The sequence below is a fragment of the Capricornis sumatraensis genome, chromosome 3, assembly GCF_032405125.1.
Source record: "Capricornis sumatraensis isolate serow.1 chromosome 3, serow.2, whole genome shotgun sequence".
Classification (NCBI taxonomy): Eukaryota; Metazoa; Chordata; class Mammalia; order Artiodactyla; family Bovidae; genus Capricornis; species Capricornis sumatraensis.
Genome location: NC_091071.1, coordinates 82,202,806 through 82,219,489, shown reverse-complemented (window position 1 = coordinate 82,219,489; position 16,684 = coordinate 82,202,806). Strand labels below are relative to the sequence as shown.

Genomic DNA, 16,684 nt, shown 5'->3' with positions numbered 1-16,684 from the left:
TCAGGTCTCCTGCATTGTGGGCAGATTCTTTACCAACTGAGCCACAAGGGAAGCCCAAGAATACTGGAGTGGGTAGCCTATTCCTTCTCTAGCGGATCTTCCCAACCCAGGAATCAAACCGGTGTCTCCTGCATTGCAGGCAGATTCTTTACCAACTGAGCTATCAGGGATATGCTCTGCCAAATGTTGACTGTATCCTTGTGTGTCCATTCTGCTTCCTGGGCAGTTATTGATGATGCAGGGCCTGTACTCTACCCCACAGGAGGATTCAAAACAGCTATTTATGGTGCTTGTCCATGAATTGAGGGCTGAAAATGCTGTTATATATTTTTGTACTCTTAATGAAAATAAAAGTTTCCTCAGACATTTAAGAAACTTGACTGGTTAAAAAAAATTAAAGTCTTCTGGGTAATCAGTGGCTAGAAAGTGAATATCATTCTTTAGACACATACTAAATTTGATGCTGTCTGTACATGAGATCAAAGAATTTATGTGAATATATCATTTGGTTTTGAATGCCAGAACAGGATAAATAGAGTGATCAGTACATGTTTAATAAGACATTTAGGTTTATGGTATCTTAAAGTTACTTTTAAGTGAATCTTATATAGGCTTTTCAAAGTACTTTGTATCCTAAATAATATTCAAAATGAAATTATAGGCTTTATAATGAGGAATTTTAAGGGTTCAGGATGCCGGCCAGTAGAACGCTTACTACAGGTCTTGACACCTTAGTCCACATTAACTATGTGCTCCACCTCCTGTAGAGCAAGGAGTGAAAACAGGACCCTTGCTGTGTTCCATACCAGTGCCAGCTTTATTTTGCAATGTAAGATTTGAATTGTCTTACATTTTTCTAAAAGAGTTTATTTGTGTGTGTGTGTGTTTTTTAAATCTTAAATTTTAAAAAATCTTTTCCCTTTCTGTTTCTTTGCCTTTGGAAGAATGTAAAAGAGCATAAATGAGGGAGACAGTAACATTTTGTAGACCTCAATACAAATTCTCAGCAGCTCATCTATTCTGAGGCTTGACCATTTGCCTAAATATTAATAGCATCCTACATCATTGGAAAAGACTCTCATGCTGGGAGGGATTCGGGGCAGGAGGAGAAGGGGACGAAAGAGGATGAGATGGCTGGATGGCATCACCAACTCGATGGACACGATGGAGTTGGTGGACAGGGAGGCCTGGCATCTGTGATTCATGGGGTCGCAAAGAGTCAGACACGACTGAGCGACTGAGCTGAACTGACATTATGGCAGAATACTTAGGAAAGAGAGTTTGGTGTTGTGTTTAGTCATTTTGCTATTTTCATCTCAGTTTCTTTCATTCTTTCAAATGTCAGCTGAAATGTTAGAAAACCTTTCTCTTCTGATTTCTGCCTTTATAATTGAAACACTTGTTGTGGGATGAGCTTAACCAGAAGTCATGCGTCCTGTATAATTTGTGGAGATACCAGAGGGAATCGTTTGTCTCATTTTTGTCTAGTACTACATTCTTTGTCATCTTCCCCTTCCCCTGAGGTCCTCTGGATCTTTTATTCATAGATTCAAAGTACTAACACAAACTGCTTTTGTCAAAGAATATTTATCTTCTAAAATGTGTGTTCACCTTCAGTCCCCATGAAAGTTACTTAAATTGTTTAAATGGCTAATCTGATATTTCCTGTTCCTTTAATGTGTTTTTGCTGTGCACCAAGTACATAGTTTTCTCTTTCAGAGACTCACTGTAATATTATTTACTTTTTGTCTTACCCTTTCCTGGAATGTATTTCAGACAGGTGTTGTAAGGGTCCAAAATACGGTGAAGTGGTATGAGAGAAGAGTGGAAGAAAGAATTGAGCAAACAATGTTGAGAACTACATAGAGCCAGTATGAGATCAAAAACGTTCACCCCAGTGTTCAGTTATGCATTTTACTCAAAACTCATGAGCAGCCTGTGGAAAACAGAACTGCACTTTTATCCCACCCCTTGCTGTTCCTCACGATCTTTTGAAGACTGATGTTTTTTAAAAGCACGTTCTGAGAGCAAGGCCAGTTTGTTCAGGCAAAGTGTCACTGAGCAGGAGGGAGAATATGGGTCAGACTGCAAGCCTTTGACCCTTCTCATATTCCATGAGGCATCATGCCTGCCTTCCTGCAGCCATCTTGCCTGTGCCTTCAGTTGGTCACCCAGGTGACAGTGACATGTGAGTGCAGGTTGCTGGGCAGAAATCCATCCCCAGGCACGGAAGAGAACTCAGGGTTCCTGTCATGTTGCTCATGGATTAGGAGTAGCTGTATCCTATGTGAAGGGTATCATTTTTAATTCCAGTGCCTTTTCTTTTTAATCCTCAGTGTAACCCTTAGACATACAGATAATTATGAAAAGAAATCCTTTGCCCTGTCTCATTTTTTTATTCCTTGCTTAGTTCAGATTATAGGCGTGTACCATTTTCAGGGGCAATTTAAAACCGTAACACATAAAATTAATAATAAACCACAAATAAGAGCATGTTGTCATGGTTTCACTTTTCGTTTTTTAATATGATTTTATTTATTTATTTTTGGCTGTGCTGCGTCTTGGATGTTGTGTGGGCTTTTCTCTGGTTGTAGCGAGTGGAGGCTACTTTTGGTTGCGGTGTGCAGGCTTCTCATTGTGGTGGCTTCACTTGCTGTGGAGCAGGGATGCTGGGAGTGCAGGCTTTGCAGCACATAGGCTCAGAAGTTGTAGCTCCCAGGCCCTAGCACATGGGCTCAGTAGTTGTGGTGAATGGGCTTAGCTCCATAGGTAGCAAATGGGATCCTCCTGGACCAGGGATTGAACCCGTGTCTGCTGCACAGCTGGCTCTTTACCACTGAGCCCAGGGAAGACCTGCTTTCAGTTATTGTGACTGCTGATATCACATGGTCCTTTGATAGGAAGAAGGAAATCAGTTTCCAATAGAAAATATTCTAGGGTCTGATAACACAATAAAGAAATCCTGAATTTGAAGGAAGAACTTTTGGTTTTGGTTTGTTGAGATTGATTGTGAATAGGCAATAAGTAAATTTAGAAGAGGCTCCCAAGATTGTATTATCACTGCTAATATATCTTTATTATCTAAAGGCTAATGATTTGTTATTCTAGGATCCTCAGAACCCCTTAGGGACAATAAAACGGTGAGTTGCAATAGCTGTCTGCCTCCCAGCTCCCCTCCTTTGCTTCAGCAGGCAAAGCAGTTCACCTTCATTGTCTACATACTGGTCTTCCTGTCTTCAGTTTACTGAAATAGCCTAGTGGAAAAATAGCTATGCACACCTGTCTTGAGAAGAATAGTCATGATGTATTATTTAATTTTTTCTTACTGCTCTAGTTCAGGCATGAAAACAAAAGGTAGGTCCCTGTTTAATGTAAGGTATTTATTTCCCAGTTAATTCTTATCTAACTAAAAGCGAGAGATGAGGTACATTTCACAAACACAAGACAAACAGTACTAGTTAAAACCTATCAGTTACCTACTGGTAGGTGGTATGAGTTCTTGGAACATCAGAAGATGCCTCATGATATTAGAGAGCCCTTTGATTCCATCTTCGGCTTCTAGACCTCACTTCTCACCTTGCTAATGATGAGTATAAAATGAACTCAAAGATGTTCTGGTTGAGGTCAAGGTGAAAAAAAATTTGACCTGCTTACATGATGAATGCTTTAAGACCTGGTACTTCCACAGGCATTATCTTCAAAAAGTGGTTTTATCAACCATAATTTCAAGAGCACTCAAGAAAGCTGAAGCACACAATGAGCTTTACTCAGCTAAGAACTCACACACAAAAAAAACTAATGGAATATTTTACCAATTCATTGAAAGGAACTGAACAGAGTTTTAAATGTACTAATTAAAAGGGAATCAAAGCAATACTAGATAGAAATTTTAGAAGACTCAGAGTATGGTATGATGTTACTGCCATATTGTTGAAATTTTACCTATAATTAGTGAAAATAGAGAAGTGTAAGTGTTGGATAGACTGGGTTACTCAGTTAAGGGAATTTATTTTAAGTTTAATCTGGTAACACTCCAAATAGAGACTAAAAGTTGAGAATAATTAGTAGTTATTTTCCCAGATTCTGGCAGAGAAAATCCTAGGTGCATAATAGGAAATCTGGAGTCCTGCTTTCATATCTAAGAAGATTCTGAAGCAGTTTATTAAAAAGCAATTTGTAATGCCTAGAGGATAGCAAGGTATTTGTTGTTATTGTTCAGTTGCTTAGTCATATACAACTCTTTGCAACCCCATGGACTGCAGCACACCAGGCTTCTCTGTCCTTCACAATCTCTCAGAGTTTGCTCAAACTCATGCCCATTGAGTCGATGATGCCATCCAACCATCTCATTTTCTGTTTCCCCTTTCTCCTCCTGCCCTCAGTCTTTCCCAGCATCTGGGTCTTTTCCAAAGAGTCGGCTCTTTGCATCACGTGGCCAAAGATTTGGAGCTTCAGCTTCAGCATCACTCCTTCCAATGAATATTCAGGGTTAATGTCTTTTAAGATTGACTGTTTTCATCTCTTTATTGTCCAAGAGACTTAGAAGAGTCGTCTTCACTACCATTTGAAAGCATCAGTTCTTCAGAGCTCATTGTTTTTTATGGTCCAGCTCTCACATCTGTACATGAGTACTGTAATTTCAATGTTAATTGCCTAAGATAAAAAGGTAAACTGACCTTTCATCTTTTATCTGAGAGAAATAAACCTTGAAATCAAGTAAAAAGTAGACTTGTAAATATTAGAGCAATGAATTAAAAAGGTAATTACAACAAACCAATAATGAGTTGCCAAAATTTTTCTCAAAATGGATTTAGTACCCAGAACACCTACATATTTGCTAATGGAATGACTTCAGTTAGTAATGAATTGGTAGAGAATGAGAAAAATGCATTTTGGAATTTATTCCAGCTACTTAGATTTCATCTCAGTGAACATGAAGTGGTTCTTGAATTCAGGAGTTAACATGTACAGAAAATACAGAACTTTTTTAGAATTGAAGTTTAGTTGTGTATAATATTATATGTTATAGGTATACAATGTAGTATACCTGTGCACAGAATTATACAAAAAAAAATCTTCATCACCCAGATAACCGCAGTGGTGTTATCACTCACCAAGAGCCAAACATCCTGGAATGCAAAGTCAAGTAGGCCTTAGGAAGCATCACTATGAACAAAGCTAGTGGAGGTGATGGAATTCCAGCTGAGCTATTTCATATCTTAAAAGATGATACTGTGAAACCTTAGCAGCCACAAGACTGGAAAAAGTCAGTTTTCATTCCAGTCCCAAAGAAAGGCAATAATAAAGAACGTTCAAACTACCACACAATTGCACTCATCTCACACACTAGCAAAGCAATGCTCAAAATTCTCCAAACCAAGCTTCAACAGTACATGAACTGTGAACTTCCAGATGGAAATTCAAGCTGGGTTTAGAAAAGACAGAGGAACCAGAGACCAAATTGCCAACGTCTGCTGGATCATAGAAAAAGCATGAGAGTTCCAGAAAAACATCTACTTCTGCTTTATTGATTATGCCAAAGCCTTTGACTGTGTGGATCACAACAAACTATGAAAAATTATTTAGGAGATGGGAATACCAGACCACCTGGCTTGCTTCCTGAGAAATCTCTATGCAGGTCAAGAAGCAACAGAACTGGACATGGAACAACAGACTGGTTCCAAATTGGGAAAGGATTATGTCAAGGCTGTATATTGTCACCATGCTTATTTAACTTATATGCGGAGTACATCATGGAAAATGCGGGGCTGGATGAAGCACAAACTGAAATCAGCATTGCAGGAGAAATATCAATAACCTCAGATATGCAGATGACATCAACCTAATGGCAGAAAGCAAAGAAGAACTAAAGAGCCTCTTGATGAAAGTGAAAGAGGAGAGGGAAAAAGTTGGCTTAAAACCCAACATTCAGAAAATGAAGATCATAGCATCCAGTCCCATCACTTCATGCCAGATAGATGGGGAAACAGTGAGAGATTTTATTTTGGGGGCTCCAAAATCACTGCAGATGGTATCTGTAGCCATGAAATTAAAAGACACTTGCTCCTTAGAAGGAAAGCTATGTCCAACCTAGAGGGCATAATAAAAAGCAGAGATATTACTTTGCCAACAAAGGTCCATCTAATCAAAGCTATGATTTTTCCAGTAGTCATGTGTGGATGTGAGAGCTGGACTAGAAAGAAAGCTGAGTGCCGAAGATTGATGCTTTTGAACTGTGATGTTGGAGAAGACTCGTGAGAGTCACTTGGACTGCAAGGAGATCCAGCCAGTCCATCCTAAAGGAGATCAGCCCTGAGTGTTCATTGGAAGGACTGGTGTTGAAGCTGAAACTCCAATACTTTGGCCACCTGATGCAAAGAACTGACTCGTTTGAAAAGACCCTGATGTTGGGAAAGATTGAAGGTGGGAGGAGAACGGGATGACAGAGGATGAGATGGCTGGATAGCACCACCAACTTGATGGACATGAGTTTGAGTAAGCTCCAGGAATTGGTGATGGACACGGAAGCCTGGCATGCTGCAGTCCATGGAGTTGCAAAGAGTCAGGAAAGACTGAGTAACTGAACTGAACTGATGCAATGTAGTAATTCACAATGTTTAAAGGTTATAGTCCATTTATAGTCCTTAGAACATACTACCAATATTCCCTGTGTTGCACAATATATCCTCTTAGCTTATTTATTTTATACATAGTTTGTACCTCTTATCCCCTACCCCTATTTTGATATTCCCCTCATCCCTCTCCCTATTGGTAGCCACTAGTTTGTTGTCTATATCTTGAATCTGTTTCCATTTTGTTATATTTACTAGTTTTTGTTATTTTTTAGATTTCACATATTAGTAATATCATAATTTTTGCTATCTCTGACACATTTCACTTAGGATTGTACCCTCCAAGTCTATCCATGTTGCTGAAAATGGAAAATTTTCATTTTTTATGGCTGATTAGTATTCTGAGGGGTGTGTGGCACTCAGTAGATGATCAACAAATACTTGTTGAATGGGTTCATGTAATATTTACAGTAGACATCTTTTCTGTAAGATGTAGAAAAAGCCAAAAATTCCTTTGTAGAATGATTGAAACAATTCTAAAATAACATAGGATTAGCCCTAATAATGAGCAACTCAAAAAATTAATATCACCTATCATTTATTTAGCATCCTACACAGTTGTGGTTAGATGCAAATAGAATTAAGCCACAATCTTTATCCTCAGGAGAGTCATAATCTGGTAGTGGAAACAGATAAGCAAATATTGCAGTTACAATCATATGAAAAACAAGAATCAAGGTAGATTAATTGTTAATATAAAGAAGAAGTGATCAGCTTTCATCATGCTAATTTTTGAAGAATGATTAGTGCTTACCAGAGAGAATGTTGTGGAGGGTGTGTAGTCTAGACAATGGTACATGCCCATACTCTGTTCATAAGTAAAACAGTTTCTGTTGTATTCCTTCCAGTAATTCCTGTTCACTAATACCAAATGAAGCTTGAGTTTTGACTGTGCTTAACTTTTTGAGGTATTAATAAGGGCTGTACATATTCTTACACACATATATGTCTCTGTGTGTAGTATAAAATTTCTTAACAGCTATTTTTCTAAATAAAACAATGGAATAACTTGGATTGTATCCCAATTCAGTGTGTTTTGGATGAGAAAGTGACAGTAGCCTGCACCTCACTAGTGATGATAGAGGCCCCACTAGACCAGGGAGAAGGTGAGGGAAATGCTGTGATGAAGTTACTGTGTAGCTTCATCAAGTTTTCTCCACTCCTCCCTCTCCTGCTGTTTGCTGCTACTGTCCTCTGAAGCTCACATCAGACACAGTAGAATCCAGGAGGAAATCGAGTACTGACTTATTGATGTTGACCATTTAACAAAGATATTCCCGTTATTATTAAGTGATTAAAAAGTAAAAGTAAACTAGAGTGTTCCAATCCATGCTGTGTATGACATACATATTGTTAACATTGTACCACGTGTACCATTCTGAAATTTGTGTAATTCTGAGTTTCCAGACTGTGTTCTACACATTCTACCCCCAAAATAGCACTAGAAGCGTGAAGCAGCCTGATATGTGAGGAAACTGCAAGTAATGAGAAATGCCTAGAATGTAGGTTTGTGTGGGAAAGGGCAAACTCGAAGGAACCAGGTGGTGGAGGGCCTTCTGCACCATCTGAAGATGTTTGAATCTCTGCCATACTAACCAAGATGCTTGAAATGTATCCTGTATGAATCTGTTGTGCGTTAGCATCAGGAGAATTTCAGATTTGAGTGTTTGAAATATCACCGTAGCAACAGCCTGGAAGAGAGCCTGAAAGGATGAGAAATCAAAGCCAAACAGACCAGCTAGGAGAGAGCCTGAAAGAATGATCCACCCAAGAGACCATGAGAGGATGAAAGCCTGAACTATGTACTTGGTGGTAGCGATGGATTCAGAAGGTGTATGTTTTGAGTGACAGCCGTGTGCCAAAAGCTGCTGTGGGTTCTGTACGTGTATCTGTGAACAAGGCAGACTTCCCTGCCCTTATGGAGCTGTTCATGAGGGGGGTGCGGGGACAGTAGGTAGTCAGTAAAACAGCTCCATGTTCTTCAGTGAGAGACTAGGTGGTAATGATTAGATGGGAATTTATTTGGGGGGGAAAAAGGGTTTCGGTGTGTCAAGTACAAAATGTATTATATCCAGTACGCAGCTGGAAATACAGGTCAAGAGTTAAGGAGTGAGGTTTTAGCTCTTTTCAGAGGGCCGTTTATATTTGGGCTCAGTCATAAACATCAGTCAGAACCTTCAGCTACAAACAGTAGAATCCCCTCTGGCCTGTGTAAGCTGGAAAAGAACTTGTCAGAAGCTGTGAGGTATCAATTTTCAGAATCTCTGGGAAGGCCAGAGAACCGCCTTCTCGGTTGGGGATTATGGGAACAGTGCCCACTGCCACTCCTGGCCCCCCACTGCTGGTGCCTGCTGCACCACTGCCACACTGGCCAGCCTCCTCCTAGACCCTGTCACTGACCGGCTCTCTGGCTGCAAGGGACTGTGCGCGGCTGGTTTTCTCACTCATAACATAGGAAAATATCACAATAAGGGGATTTTGAAGACAGCTATGGGCTTCTCTGGTGGCTTACATGGTAAAGAATCCGCCTGCAATGGTAGAGACCTGGGTTCGATCCCTGGGTTGTGAAGCTCCTGTGGAGGAGGACATGGCAACCCACTTCAGCATTTTTGCCTAGAGAATCACATGGACAGAGGAGCCTGGTGGGCTACCTGCCTCCTGAAAAATCTTTATTCAGCTCAAGAAGCAACAGTTAGAACCGGACATGGAACAACGGCCTGGTTCCAAATTGGAAAAGGACTATGTCAAGGCTGTAGATCGTCACCCTGCTTATTTAACTTACATGCAGAGTACATCATGTGAAATGCTGGGCTGGATGAAGCACAAGGTGGAATCAAGATTGCTGGGAGAAATATCAATAACTTCAGATATGCAGATGGTACCACCCTGATGGCAGAAAGCAAAGAGAAACTAAAGAGTGTCTTGATGAAGGCAAAGAGGAGAGTTAAAAAAGCTGACAACACTCAGCATTCTGAAAACTAAGATCATGGCATCTGGTCCCATCACTCCATGGCAAATAGATGGGGAAACAATGCAAACAGTGAGAGACTTTGTTTTCTTGGGCTCCAAAATTACAACAGATGGAGATGTCAGCCATGAAATTAAAAGCCACTTGCTCCTTGGAAGGAAAGCTGTGACCAACCTAGACAGCATATCAAAAAGCAGAGACATTACTTTACCAACAAAGGTCCGTCAAGTCAAAGTTATGGTTTTTCCAGTCATCATGTATGGATGTGAGAACTGGACCATAAAGATGGCTGAGCACCGAAGAATTGATGCTTTTGAACTGTGGTGTTGGAGAAGACTCTTGAGAGTCCCTTGGACAGCAAGGAGATCCAACCAGTCCATCCTAAAGGAAATCAGTCCTGAATATTAATTGGAAAGATTGATGCTGAAACTGAAACTCCAATACTTTGGCCACCTGATACAAAGAACTGACTCTTGAAAAGACTCTGATGCTGGGAAAGATTGAAGGCAGGAGGAGAAGGGGACGACAAAGGATGATATGGTTGGATAGCATCACCGACTTGATGGGCATGAGTTTGAGCAAGCTCTGAGAGTGGGTGATGGACAGGGAGGCCTAGTGCACTACAGTCCATGGGGTTGCAAAGATTTGGATACAACTGAGCGACTGAACTGAACTGAAAGACTGCAGTAAATATTCAACAAAGGTATTTTGGGCTCCATTTATGTCTGTGAATGAAAAAAATACATAATTTTTTAAGTGTATGGAATTTTATAGTGATTTGTTGCATTTTCTCATCAATACTGTGATGAAGGCATGGTGTCTTTCTTAAAACTAAGATTTTTTTTTCTCATTAAAATGAATTGCCTTGATTTATTAATTTGCTGATGATTTTGCTTTTAACTGTAGTTTGCTGTCTAACCAAACAGTCCCAAACTTACAAATGGATTTCATTCTAGAAGGTTGTTGATCATTAAGTTGTTAGGAATTGTGAATGCATCTTCCCACTGAAACAGAGTTGTCATGGATGGTCCCATTCTTGTGTTTTAAAATGTTTCCACACTGCAGAGGAGGTTCTTGGCATGTTCAGGTGAGAAGTGAAAGGGAATGGAATGGGGTCATCCGTGGCCACAGTGCTCTGAGACATGTTGTAGGCATTCAGTAAAAGTCGGGGAAATCTTGTTTTGGAATAGATGGCTAGAGGGAGAGAGGGAGGAAGGAATACACCTGTGTGTCACGTGGCGCTACCTCTAGTTTATTGTTCCAATAAAAGTGACTTGAAACAGCATTTCAGAACTTCACCTATTTACTGCCTGATCCCTGAACCCCAGAGTGGTGGTTCAGAAAGAAATGGACTATTATGAATAATATATAATGACCAGGATTGTGGAATTAGTGTGAAAGTAATTGGGCTAAATATATAGTCTTCAAAATATACCATGGAATTTTTTATTTTTAATCTTCAATATTAACTTATTTTCCCCGTGATTTTTTTTTTATTGTTTGTCTAGAATATGATAGGAGAAAAGGTAATTTTAACTCAGACTTCCCCATGCCTTCACCTTAGTTCAGTTCATGTCACTCAGTCTTGTCTGACTCTTTGCGATCCCATGGACTGCAGCAAGCCAGACCTCCCTGTCCATCACCCACTCCCAGAGCTTGCTCAAATTCATGTCCATCGAGTTGGTGATGCCGTCCAACCATCTCATCCTCTGTTATCCCCTTCTCCTGCCTTCAGTCTTTCCCAGCTTCAGGGTCTTTTCAGATGAGTCAGTTCTTCGCATCAGGTAGCCAAAGTATTGAGTTTCAGCTTCAGCATCAGTCCTTCCAATGAATATTTAGGGCTGGAATGCCTTACTGTATTTTGATGACCAAAGGTCTTTTCAGCACTGGAAATGCTGCTTGCCTACTTGTTATACAATGAGACTCCTGGAACTTCCTACCTAGAGTAGGGGAGAATAATTTGACCTGTTTAGTGTTGTTCAGTTGCTAAGTCGTGTCTGACTCTTTGCAACCCCATGGACTGCAGCACACCAGGCTTCTCTGTCCTTCTGAGTCTTCTCCAGCACCACAATTCAAAAGCATCAATTCTTTGGTGCTCAGTCTTCCTTATGGTCCAACTCTCACTTCCGTATATAACTAGTGGAAAAATCGTAGCTTTTTGCACCTTTGTGAGCAAAGTGATGTCTTTACTTTTTAATACGCCATCTGGGTTTGTCATAGCTTTCCTCCCAAGAGGCAAGCATCTTTTAATTTCTTGGCTATAGTCACTGTCCACAGTGATTTTGAAGCCCAGGAAAATAAAACTATCACTGCTTCCACTTTTCCCCTTTCTGTTTGCCATGATGTGATGGGAGTGGATACCATAATTTTAGTATTTTCTAATGTTGAGTTTCAAGCCAGCTTATGAACAAAATAGTAATAATTTACATATACCTGATCCCTCAGAACAATGAAGAACTCAGTATTATTAATACTTTTTTCACAATTTGTGTTAAAACCGTATATATTAGGGGCTTCCCAGATGGTACAGTGGTAAGGAATCCACCGGCCAGAGCAGGAAACACAAGACACAAAGGTTCGATCTCTGGGTCGGGAAGATCCCCTGGAGTAGGAAATGGCAACCCACTCCGGTATTCTTGCCTGGAAAATTCCACAGATGGAGGAGTCTGTCAGGCTACAGTAGAGGGGCTTGCAAAGATTTGGACACAACTGTGCACACACACACACAAAATATCTGTTTGCCACGCAATATGCAGTGCACTTGACCTAAAGAGATGCACAAAACAGCCACAACCCTTGCCCAGTTTGAGCAGTTAAGATGACATATAATCTATGATCTAAAATTTCAAAATTAAAAAAAAACTTATAAGGATATTTCATTAAGGTTTATGTAAATTTCAACCAGAAGATAATGGACTTTACCACTCCCAAGACACCTGAAGTATATTAAACATTTCTGGTTAGTAGTTTGATTTTAATATTGACAAAAAATGTGAATATGTTGATAGAAACACAGTTGGGTAATTAGCAACTTTGGTGCTTAGAAAGCTAGTTTAGATGATAGGATTAAATGATAATATTCAAGAGAATTAGAATTCAGTTTTGGGAACCACTTTTGAGAATGTGGTAATATCTTCAGGAACAAGACAAGTATGCCATTTATTGATATTTGACCAAATTTTCATCTGTTTTTTCTTCCCATCAGTCCTCTTTGAAATTAGTTAGGAGTACATCAGGTGGAGGATCATGATCGGAAGCTGAAGATGAGCATTAACTGACTGACTCTGTTCACTGGGAGCCTGTTCCCCTGGTCACAGCTAGTTCAAGGTCCCAGAGTGTGAGCTGCTTGCAGATCACAGGCAAAATTGAACTTTGGGAGTTCTCACTGAATCTAGAGTTTCTAACCAGCAAGAGTTTCATCAGCCACTTAATGACTTGGGGAAAATACCAAGGCACTAACATGGACTTAAAATCTTACAACTACAGCTTTGAAAGTATTGTTCTTTTCTTTATTTTAGAGTTTCCTTAAGTGCAAAATCATGTACCTTTTCCTTAAATTTAATAAACACTTCCAAAATACTTCAGTATGTATTTGTTTCTGATTTCTAAATAAAACACAAATGTTTAAAAAGAAAGAAACCCTTTTAGTTTTAACCCACAGAAAAAACTGCTAGCACTTTGATCTTTATTTTTTACACTTCATAGGCATATTGTGTGTGTCTATGTGTGCATGTGTGTGTGTTTAATACAAAAATGGAATCACAAGCTGTTCTATATAGCACAGTGGTAAGAAGCCCTGACTTTGAAATCCAGACATCCTTGGTTTAAATCCCAATTCTTCCATTTACTAATGTAATAAGACTTTGTCCAGTTTTTCAATCTGTGAAATAAAGATAATAAGGTACCTCTTCATTAGGTTGTTGTGTATAATATACAGGAGATAATATATGTGAGGTACTTGAAATGAATGCCTAATAATTCAGCCTCTCTTATTGCTTTGTTCTGCTACACTATCCCCTGAGAACCATGCTTTCCTGTATTATTTTAAGGGAGGGGGTGGACAGGGAGGCTCAGATATGTCTTTATGCACTAATTTTTAAAATTGGTACTCTATAAACTGGGCTTCTCAGGTGCCTCAGTGGTAAAAAAAATCCACTTGCCAATGCAGGAGACACAGGAGATGCAGGTTCTGTCACTAGGTGGGAAAGATCCTCTGGAGAAGGACCTGGCAACACACTCCAGTATTCTTGCTGGAGAATCCCATTGACCGAGGAACCTGGCGGACTATAGTCGTGGGGTTGCAGAGACTTGGACGTGACTGAGCATAGCACTCTATAAACTTAGAAAAATATATAGTTAAAATTTACCCCTAATTTGTAAAACTTTGTGTTTTGATATAAAGATTTATGATATTTAAATTTTATAAGGCAACATTCAGTAAATTGACCCCATTAACTTATATGTCTATTACAGCATCTAAGGCTTTTTTGAAAATAAGTAAAATGAATAAACTTAATAACAACCTTTTGGGTTCTTTTTAATGTATATGTCATAAAGAGTATGATATATATGTTTTATATGTAGTTTTCATATAAATTATTCCACATAAAGCAGCATGCTGCTGATGCTGCTAAGTTGCTTCAGTTGTGTCCAACACTGTGCAACCCATGGACTGCAGCCCACCAGGCTCCTCCGTCCATGGGATTTTCCAGGCAAGAGTGCTGGAGTGGGGTGCCACTGCCTTCTCCAATAAAGCAGCGTAGGCCCTCATATAAGTACTATGAAGGTCACAGTTGGCTGTGCTGTTGTACTTGTCTTATTCAAGGAGAATCATATGTCTTTTTATAATTTGCCTTAAGTTCTAAGAAATACAGATTTGTCCCAGATTGACATAGGGGGTTAAATACTCTCTAAAAATTAATTTAGAACAGTCACTTTAAATTTTGTTTGAGGTTTTAATATACTTTTATATAATTAAATGTGAAAATTAAATGTTTATATGCAAAACAGATCCAGAATTAAAGTTTACAACAAAGGAAATAAATGTTCCATTTTTTTTCCTTCTTTTTCTCTAGCTCAACTGAGAAGTCATTTCCTTGGAGATCAACAGGTATGAGTTTTTAATCATATAAAAAAGTCTTTCTTACGTTTTGCCCAAGCAAAGTCTGCTCTTTAAATTTACTGTCTCTTGATGAGATCAGTTAAGCCAAAACTTTAATAGTGACAATATTGAGCTACTTTGCTTAAAGGTAGTACTTATTAATATGCTTAATTTTTTAACGTTTGAATAGATTTATGTATGTCATTTGTAAAGAAATTAAAGGATTAAGGATCAATATTTTTAATGTCAATTCAATATTTGAATTTCTTATCATAAAGAAATATAGCAATGCCCTTACACACAGGTTTTTGTATAATCTTAGTAAGTTTGCTAATCACTTATCTAAGTCAAAGTCTTTCCTTTCACAGTTTTTTTTTTTTTTTTTTTTTCATATTAAAAGGGAAGAGTTGCCTGAAATGTTCATTTTTTTGTACTCAAATGTGGACTACCTGATAGCTTCTAAAGTAGCCTGGAAGATTCTAATGTAGTCTGCATGTTCTTTTTACCTTAAGTTCACCTCATATAAAGGATGAATTACATTAAGGAGAGTGTCTCCCACTTTCACAGATGTTTGATGTCTTCACTCATTGAATGGTTACTGAGCAGCCACATCATGACCATATACTATACACATTGCTCATCAGATAGTGATGGACTCCACACACACATGCCCCTTGCCTCTCATGAAGCTTATAATGTGCGGGACAATGCCAGCAACTTATAAATGCTAGATTAGGCCTTGATATCCAAATACTCTGATAGTTTTTAAACAAAGGTTGAATTCAATAAAACTCAAATCACTAAATGCCTGGTATCTGAGTTTATCTGAACCTGATACCAGGATTCTGGTGTTATTTATAGTGTATACAAGGCTCTTTGCTATTTTCTAAAGAAGCTATTCCCAAGAAATGTAGTGTTTTATTCAAAGCATAGATGACGTGTAGTATGGAGGCTTTGCAGGTGGCACATTTGCAAAGAATCCACCTTCAATGCAGGAGACGGCCGAAGACACAGGTTTGATCCCTGGGTTGCAAGATCCCCTGGAGTAGGAAGGGCAACTCACTCCAGTATTCTTGCCTGAGAAATCCCATGGACAGAAGGAGGAGCCTGGCAGGCTGCAATCCATGGGGTCTCAAAGAGTTGGACATGACTGAGCTACTGAGCACAAAGATGAAGAAGAGACGTGAAAATCTACTTAACAATAAGACTTACAAACAGCAGTTTAATAGTAGGAAGGACATGGCATGAAATTATATGTGGTTAACTGCCAAGTAAGTATTATGCAGGAAACATCATCATCAAATGGACAGTCCATTTGCGAGATAACTTTGCAGGGGTGAGCCTGGAGCCTGGGGCTTGACTGGCAGACCAGCTGTGGAGAGAGTATTGTCATTGTCACAGCAGCAGAGACTACAAAAATGTCTTATGGGAACATTTAAAACTGGTATGGGAGATGATAAGACGGGCAAAGACCACACTGGGCCAAATTATAGAGATCTGTAAATACCAGGGACTTTGAACTTCCTACAGGTCATGGGGCACTACTGGAAATCCTTTGAGCAAAAAGTCATTCAATTTAAACATTCCTCAGGAGACGTGGCAGTGCTGTGAACTGTTGAAAAGAGATGTGAAGATTTCAGTTTAAAGAAAAATACAGAGTGCATTTGCTACTAAGCTATGGCAGAACTCTACCATTTAATATAAAATTCTCCTGTAAGTTCATATTTAATACTGCATCATTAATTTATTCCAAAAATATTTCTTGAGAGCATAGTTGGCTCGCACATAGTTGTCACTGTTTAAAACAGATATCCTTGACCTCTTAAGTGTTTCAGGTCTAGTGGAGATATATAGCTCTATACACTTAAAATTGGGGAGGGGAATTCTTTAAAGAAAAACTATAAGTATATATCATATTTACCCATAGCTCTGTTTTTGGACATTCAGGTGTTTTTCATGGGTATAAATAATGTTATGGTAAAC

At 39.1% G+C, this 16,684-nt stretch overlaps 1 protein-coding gene across 1 annotated transcript in view; it reads left to right on the top strand.

The window, feature by feature from the left end:
• Positions 1-16,684, top strand: part of PKP4 (plakophilin 4) — a 257,392-nt gene that overhangs the window by 153,996 nt on the left and 86,712 nt on the right. Inside the window, exon 4 of the mRNA XM_068969317.1 lies at positions 14,676-14,710. Within this exon, the coding sequence (XP_068825418.1) occupies positions 14,676-14,710 (35 nt within the window). The remainder of the gene's footprint in view (positions 1-14,675; positions 14,711-16,684) is intronic.